The sequence below is a fragment of the Astyanax mexicanus genome, chromosome 10 (genome assembly GCF_023375975.1).
Source record: "Astyanax mexicanus isolate ESR-SI-001 chromosome 10, AstMex3_surface, whole genome shotgun sequence".
Taxonomy (NCBI): Eukaryota; Metazoa; Chordata; class Actinopteri; order Characiformes; family Acestrorhamphidae; genus Astyanax; species Astyanax mexicanus.
Genome location: NC_064417.1, coordinates 33140703 through 33149307, shown reverse-complemented (window position 1 = coordinate 33149307; position 8605 = coordinate 33140703). Strand labels below are relative to the sequence as shown.

The 8605-nt window shown below is 37.4% G+C and overlaps 1 protein-coding gene across 1 annotated transcript; it reads left to right on the top strand.

The window, feature by feature from the left end:
- Nucleotides 1-649: 649 nt before the first annotated feature.
- On the top strand, nucleotides 650-6404 carry spata4 (spermatogenesis associated 4). The gene is made up of 6 exons (XM_049484192.1): nucleotides 650-1079; nucleotides 1871-2000; nucleotides 2095-2213; nucleotides 2460-2680; nucleotides 4978-5082; nucleotides 6240-6404. The coding sequence occupies exons 1-6, from the start codon at nucleotides 979-981 to the stop codon at nucleotides 6275-6277; spliced, it is 714 nt and encodes a 237-aa protein (XP_049340149.1). The 5' UTR covers nucleotides 650-978; the 3' UTR covers nucleotides 6278-6404.
- Nucleotides 6405-8605: the final 2201 nt, after the last annotated feature.

Here is an 8605-nt window from a genome sequence, read left to right as displayed (position 1 = left end):
TGTAGTTTTATGCTTTATTGCTTTTTTTCTTTTTAATTTATATATATTTTTTTACATTTTTATTTTAACCAAATCTTTTCCTGATTTTATTAGTACTGTTGCTGTTGTTATTATTTTTAGCTAATGGCTAGTTTTGGCTTCATCATTTTAAAGTAGTTTTCTTAACTGAATTTACTTTTTCATTTTAAAATGGATCATTTTTGTTTACCTGTTTGTTAATCTTTAATCTTACTTATTTTCCCCTGATTGTTTAAGGTGATTAAATATTATTTTTATTTTGGAAATAAAAGTAGCTACTAAGATCACTCTATACAGCTCTGGAAAAAAATAAAAGACCACTTAAAAATGATGGGTTTCTTTGATTTTACCAAATTGAAAACTCTGGAATATGATCAAGAGAAAGATGGAAGATCACAAAACATCAAACCAAGCTAAACTGCTTGAATTTTTGCACCAGGAGTGGCATAAAGTTATCCAAAAGCAAAGTGTAAGGCTGGTGGATGAGAACCTTGTTTTCTTTGCATTATTTCAGGTCTAAAAGCTCTGCATCTTTTTGTTATTTCAGCCATTTCTCATTTTCTGCAAATAAATGTTCTAAATGACGATATATTTATTTGGAATTTGGGAGAAATGTTGTCTGTAGTTTATTGAATAAAACAACAATGATCATTTTACTCAAACATATATCTATAAAGAGTAAAATCAGAGAAACTGATTTAGAACCTAAAGTGGTCTCTTATTTTTTCCAGAGCTGTATGTATCCTGTATTCACTGGGCTGCAGTAACTGTTATAACCAGCAGGTGGCAGAAGCGACGCACAGCTCAATTTCCTTGTTTCCACGCAACAGCAAACAGCAACACTGAGGCCCTGCTCCTGTCTGAGTCAGGGTGGATTATCTGGATAAATAAATGTGAATTAAAGCTGAATCCTGTTCTAATCAGCCTGTATGATTAATCTGATTAATCTGCTGGTTCAGTATGTCTTATTCTGCGCCGGTTAAACGGACTGGTGTGGGCAGGGAAGTGTTGAAGTGGCTGCAGAGTCTGGACCTGTCCTACCCTCCAAAGAACCTGCGCAGGTGAGTTAACCTACAGCACATCATACGGTAACAGTTACACCTACAGTACCTGTCAAAACACACCTCTCCTTATTCAGTGAATGTTCTTTCTTTATGTGATTTTTTTACATGTTAAATGTAGTATTGAATACATTAAAGCTATACAGGAACACATGCAGGATTATTCTATACACAAAAATGTTAAACAAAACAGAATATCTTTTGTATTTTAGATTCTTCTAAATAGCACATTTAGCTTTGAGGACAGATCTGCACACTCTTGGTATTGTAATCTCAGTGGCTTCATGAGGTAGAATCACCTGGAATAGTCTTAAAGGAGTTCCTGGAGGTGCTGAACAATAGCTGCTGCTTTTCCTTCATGCTGTGAAGCTCCAGCTCATCCCAAATCACCTCAAATCACCATCTCAGTTGTGTTTAGATCAGAGGATTGTAAAAGAAAAAAAGTTTTATTTACTGCATGATTCCATTTGTGTCCATGAATTGTTTCATGCCTTTGTTATTAATCTACCAGGTAAAAAACTAATTAAATAAGGAAATAAAAAACTTAACTTAAAACTTGCAATTAATTTTTTAGAGTATTTATCATATTTATTTCAAGACTAATTATTTTCCAATTTCATCACTTTATTTGTTCACTTTTTATTTCCTCTTTTTGGACAAGGATGGACAATTTTAGCAAAATTTGGTAAACTTTTTTTTTTTAGAAAAATCACATACGGAAGCTTTAAATGATAAATTACTAATAAATGAAGCTATTAAATCAAAATTGTATCCCTTTTTCTCTGATTTAGAGATTTCTCCAATGGGTTCCTTGTGGCTGAGATCTTTTCCAGGTTCTACCCAGAGGATTTCCCCATGCACTCTTATGGGAATGGGACGTCACTGCCCACCAAGCAGAGCAACTGGTCTCAGATAGAGAAGGTGATCTATGGAAATGGTCGCATTAATACATGTAGAGATTTGCAATAATTCATCTGTAATAATTATATGATGTGTATATCTAAAATAAATACAGGGATTAATGAAACTGCAGCTCAGTCTTGTGAAGGAAGCTGTGGACGGTACCATCCACTGCAAACCTGGAGCAGCAGAAGCTTTAGTGCAGGAGATTTACACTCTAATGACCAACCGGAGGTGAGTATAACTTCACTCGTTTTTATTTCACAACACACACACACACAATTATCTCCAAAATTATTTAGACACTGGGTCCTCTTTTTTTTCCTAAAATGAACAGTATTAATATGAACAGTATTAATATGCAAAAAATATATTATTATTATATATATTATTATTGTTAAAAAATAAGAAAGTAAACAGTTCCCTTTCTGATTCTAAACAATCTGTTCTGACTGACCCACCCACTTCCTCTCCCTGCAGGATCAGCTCTGTCCAGGAGGGGGCGCTCGACTTCACAGATCTGAGCTACCAGGAGCAGCTGCCAATCGTGGCTCGAGCGACCGCCTCCAAAGCCATAAAGAACAACCTGCGGCTCAGCGAGGAGATAGCTGATCCCAACATCACAGCCACCCAGCAGAAGATCCAGAACATCATCCACCGACACGTCGAGCGCAGGAAAGACGAGCGGATCCGCCATCCCAGTGAGAGACCTGTTAAACACATCCTGCTAGATTAAAAACAGTCAAGGAATCTCAAGGATCATATATGCAAAACATTAAGCAAAACCTAACCCAGCCTTACCCATCCTGGACCAAATTCTTAATTTAATCTTAGTCTAATCCCTAATCCTAACCCTACTTTATGTAAACCTGCTCTAACAGACTCTGAGTTAAATTGCAGTTACAGGCCGGTGCCAGTAGTATATCTATAACGGTGAATAATAAGGATGTTGAACTGTGTGTGTATTAGAGCTGTTAGAGGATCAGTGATTTATCATTTTAACGTCTACAGACCTGAAACTGAACTTAAATTTGAATTTAAAACAAAAAATAAGTAAAAAAAAAATATCAGAATTCATTAGAAAGTAAAAGTCTCTTAATGGATCGACTGAATATTTAGATACTGCTAATTATCTTTTTGTTGTTGAAACGTTACTGAGAGTAATGATTGTTCTTTTTTTTAATAAACTCAGCACATATTTCAGCACTTATATACATTAATTTAATATCATATTTAAGTTGAATTAAAGTTGAATTATGTTTTAATTAAAAAGATGAATCGGTATCAAAATTGCAATACTGTTTTAGTGTCAGACTTTGCAACATTTAATTAACTATAGATTAGGGCTGCAACGATTAGTTGACATAGGATGCTTTCACACCTGCCTGGACTTTTCAGTTTGGTTCGAACCAAAGTAGCAGGTGTGAAAGGGGCCGCAAACCACGGTCCGGACAAAAGGACCAGATTTTGGTCCGACCATGAGAGGTGGTCTCGGTCCGGATCTTCTGAACCATAGTCCGGTTCGCCTGCAGTGTGAAAGCGCTTTTCTGGATGGTTCGAACTTTCGGACCAATTACAGGAAGCTGAGCAGGCGTTCCTCAACAACGGCACCAGAAGAAGAAATATAACCAACTAACTTACTACTGACTGCAGCCTGCGGTAAGGCGGAGTTGGACGTCCAGCGCGTCCAGTTCCACACACTTTGTCCAAGCCACGCCTTGTTAGTCTTGCAAGCTTGTAGTGTATACACAGTATTTAAGCCGGACGACGCGGCACATTATATTTAAAGTCTGCTAACTGCCCTGTACATTGTTTACTTCCGTTTAGAGGCGGACATGATGCTGACAAAGTGGGCGGGACTGGACGCACTGGACGTCCAACTCCACTTGCAGTCAGTACCCTCTCAAAATAACCGGAAAAGCAGGAAACAGGACAAGCACGTTCGTTTGGCGAATTTGAACTAACCAAATATATACAATGTAGCAAACGCATGAACCTTGGTTCGGACCACGATCCGGACTTTCAGGTGTGAAAGCACCCATAGTCAACAACGGCGAATAGTCGGCAAATAGTCCACAGGAATTTCATCATCGACATGTTGAAGTGTGATGTGTGATGTGACGAGTCCATTACTCCACAATACTCTGCTAGTTCTTTAGCTGCTGAGCTGAGTTTAAACAGGCTTCTCTTCTTCATTAACATTTATAACATTAGTTAAACTAATGTTAGCTGGATATATGTTAGGGAGATGCTGTAATCTGTTCAACCTTTGCATTTTTTCTTAGACAAACAATCATTTCAGGGAGGAATCTTCTTGGAAAAAAACATACAAGTATCCAAGAATGTCTTGAAAATTACATCCAGCCTGTATGAATGTTTCCTATAATATACTTTGTAATTTTTTGTTTAATATAGGAACGTCAAACTATCAAAATGTACTGCAAAACTGGTCTTTGGGCCTAATTGTTTATCTGTCCCCACCAGTAGAAAGTACTAATGGACGGCATGACAAAAATAATCACAACTAATCGACTAATTAAACAATTAATTGCCAGATTAGTCGACTACTAAAATTGCCATTAGTTGCAGCCCTACTATAGATTAGGTTCCCATTTCATTTTATTCATTCATTCTTCTTATGTAGGTGGCATGTAGTTTACAGTAAAGTGTTTCTAGGTTTTGTACTAACATTTTCACAACCAGTACATTTTAAACGCTTGCTTTTGTAACATTGTTTCAAAATTATTTTAACCACATTTCAGTGTTGGAGGCTGGTCATATGTGAGCTGGGGATTACTCAAAATAAAGTGTTATCGTATATTAATATAACTATATTAGTTTGTGGGTAAGACAAGGGACCCCTGTGCAGTTTGATCACCTATTTAATCACAACTACTTCCTCTCTCTATATAGGAGTTAATTTTTTTGTCTGTACAGTGAACCTGTTCTGTTCTGGAGATTTTAGATACTGACAGTTCTGCCTGCTCCTCTCTGACAGAGCGTTTCGGAGTGAAGCCCACGCTGGGCGAGCAGGCTGTTAGACTGCCCCCCACCAGCGTCCAGAACCACACAGACCTCCACACCCAGACCAGCCACACCGGCAGTAAGCCTGCAGTGCTATTGCTAAACACAAACACACACAGTCACACACACACACACAGTCACACACATTCTATATTAATATCTCTGCTTACTCATTTCAGGACTGATTTCATGACACTGGAATCTCTACTGCAGTCACACTAATACATTTAAAGTGTTATTTGTTTCCTATTGTTAGCAAAAACATGTAAGAACCACAGCAGAAATAGAACGTCCTGTCCATCTGCACCCACTATCAGACCTCAATTCAAATCCCATAATTCACCTGGTCTTGCCATCATGAGCACGCTGGCTTGTGTTCAATCAAACACACTCACAAGAAAACACCTTACAACATCTCATGATTACAATGATATCACAATGCTCAAAATATTGCAAGGCAATTCATTCTCTATGATATTTTACAGCATCTGTGTTATTAAAGTACTCCTAAATAAGCAAATATCTGGAATTATGTATTTGTAAGTGTCAATTTCACAAAATTTAACAACCAATATGAAATAATGTACAACAAAGCAACTCTGAAATTCTTACAAGTGTGGCACTTATTTTATTATCATAACAATGTAGTGAAATAGGTCATAAACTGCCATAAACTACAAGAATTCTGCTGCTTTTAAAATGCATAGGAAGAACATGATAGAAATACACTGCAATAAATGTTTACAAACTGTGTAACAGTGTAGCAGCTTACAGAAAAAATATGTAAAAAAAAATATATAAATGCACAAAAAATACACATATTGATAGTGTACACCATTAGCATGATCAATTTACAAACTGCTGTCCCGTGGCTTTTGGCATGCCAGTGTAAAAATCAAGGCTGGTTCATGTTAGGGGTGTGCTATATCGTATCAGACAAAACAATCACAAAAAATTGACACAATAAAAAATAATTGCGATTTTCTTAAAAGCAGTATATTTTGTATTTGTTTTGATATGTAGTCAAATTACACAAATATTTTTATACCTAAAATACCTTGAAATATTGTAAAATTATTTTAGGGTCATATCACCCACCCCTAGTTCCTATGTTACATTTACTTTATAAATTAAATCCATTAATGTAAAAACATGTATGTATTTAAGCTCAAGTCAAATACAATTTTTTTATGAGTTCAGGAGGATCATAACTCTGGTTTTGTTGTGTGTTTGCAGATCCAGTAGCACTTGGAACCGAATCCACTCTGGTCTAATCTGGAGATATTAGACACTGGGAGCTGGACACGCCATCACTGCTGTCCTAAGGAAGCATTAGTATTTTCTTACTCAGACTGGTTTTAAAGCAGGCCTTCATAATAAACACAACGTATTTTTTTTTCATCCATTTTCATACTTTTCACAAATCAATAAATAAGCCTTTAGCAGATTACACAAACTGGCCACGTCATTAAGACCTGTTACTCTATTATTCCCCTTTCACCCTGATCAGGACCTTTTAATGATCTGGACCAAACATGTCCATCACACAGCAGCTGTTATTTGGGTGGTGGGTCATTTTTTCTCAGCACTGCACACTGACTGGCATGGTGGTGATGTATGGGGTGTTAGTGTGTGGTGTGCTGTTGGTATGAGTGGATCAGACACAGCAGTGCTGCTGGAGTTTTTAAACCACTCAGCATCCCTGCTGAACTAAGAATACTTTGCTGATCAGAAATCTCCAGCCAATAGTCAATTTCACTTCTGTCACTTGTATTAATTTGGGAATGTTATGTGAGAAATGTTCTAATAATGCTGGGATGCAAACCATTATTATATCACGTTTTCAGGATGTTCCTGCAACAGTATTTCAGTCTAACCTTCCTGGAACCTTATAAATGTTCTCTATTAGCTGGTAAGGTGGAGCAGCTTGGTAAGAATGTCTGATAGAGTGCAGGGTAGGTGCACACAAACCACACACACTGTAAAAAAATGATTTTGGAGAGTGGTATATATAACCCATGCAGCTGTCAAAATGACAAGCGCATATTTCGCAAATCTACCGAACACAGAGCAAACACGCTATAGTCAGAAATGAGTAATTAGTGATTAAACCTCTTCTCCTGATCCTTTTGATAAGGATTTAAGAGGGAAGTTTTTTTCCCCTCTGATTTCCTCTTGCCAGAGGTGACCTACCCAGATGTGTATCACTACCTTGTTGAAACGGAGTGTGTTTTTACACCAAAGCGGCAGAATATAATTAATTACTTTCTCAGTGGAAAAGTTGGGAATATATGTTCCTATAGTAGAGAAGGCATCACTATAGTGTATTTTGAGGTTGGAGCAAGTCAAACGCTATCCAACACGTACTCTGCATGGTTTGTAGATAAGAAGGAGGGAGAAGTTGTGAGCGTACACTGTAACTGCGTGGCAGGTTAGCAGTGTGAAAAACGAAAGCCCGCGTGTTTACTATGGAGGACCAAAAATGACATAAGTATAAATAAATAAATAAATGCACATATAAATGTAGAAATACATTAATATAGAAATAAATTCAAAAATGTTGAAATAAATAAATATATAAATAATTGCACATATAATTAAATAAATATATAAATAAATAAATACGTGTATAAATAATTGTATAGGTAAATAAATAAATGAATAGATATGTAGAAATGTGGAAATAAATCAATAAATAAATGTAGAAATGTTAAAATAGCACAGATAGGCTCTTGTAGCAGGTCAAATATTTACACTTGTAGCCAGTGCTAACCCAGGGTTGCCAACTCACGCATCTGGCGTGACACTCAGGGTGCTTTCACACCTGAAAGTCCGGATGTGTTTGCTACATTGTATATATTTGGTCCGCTTATTTTTGTTTTCACACTGCAGTTTAGGGAGCGCACCAAAGACCTTTGTGTGATACTCCTACATCCTTTCATCATCACTTACATATCGATGCATTTTCCTTAACTTGACGCTGATTAGTAGAAGGACATGCGTCTGACATTGGCGTGTTGACAATTCAGCTGTTGGTTTATTCCGTGGAAAGCCTTTCCAGGATAAGGATAAAATGAATGAACAGATTCATTTCGTCTCCATAGTAGTGCTGCTATTGTGTTTTTTTTTTTTTTACCAGCTACTAGTTAGGTTAGTTACTAGGTTAGTCTAGGTTAGTCTAGGTTAGTTCAAACGAACGTGCTTGTCCTGATGCAACTTTATCCACGGCTCATTTTTCCTGCTTTTCCGGTTATTTTTTAGAGGGTACTGACTGCAGCCTGCAGGAAGGCGGAGTTGGAGGTCCAGTGCGTCCAGCTCCACCCACTTTGTTAGCGTCATGCTTGTCCAGTCCCGCCCACTTTGTTAGCGTCATGCTTGTTCAGTCCCGCCCACTTTGTCAGCATCATGTCTTAGCTCCGCCTCTGAACGGAAGTAAAAATGTACAGGGCAGGTAGCGGATTTTAAATATAATGTGCCGCGTCGTCCGGCTTAAATACTGTGTATATACTACAAGCTTGCGAGACTGACAAGGCATGGCGTGGACAAAGTGGGTGGGACTGGACGCGCTGGACAGTAGTAGTTGGTTATTTTTCTTCTTCTGC

What these genes read in the sequence shown, in the direction of transcription:
- spata4 (XM_049484192.1), top strand. Translation starts at nt 979, where the DNA reads ATGTCTTATTCTGCGCCGGTTAAACGGACTGGTGTGGGCAGGGAAGTG. An exon ending in CGAGCGGATCCGCCATCCCA is followed by an intron (nt 2,681 to 4,977) that starts GTGAGAGACCTG and finishes CCTCTCTGACAG; the next exon opens with AGCGTTTCGGAGTGAAGCCC. An exon ending in CCAGACCAGCCACACCGGCA is followed by an intron (nt 5,083 to 6,239) that starts GTAAGCCTGCAG and finishes GTGTGTTTGCAG; the next exon opens with ATCCAGTAGCACTTGGAACC.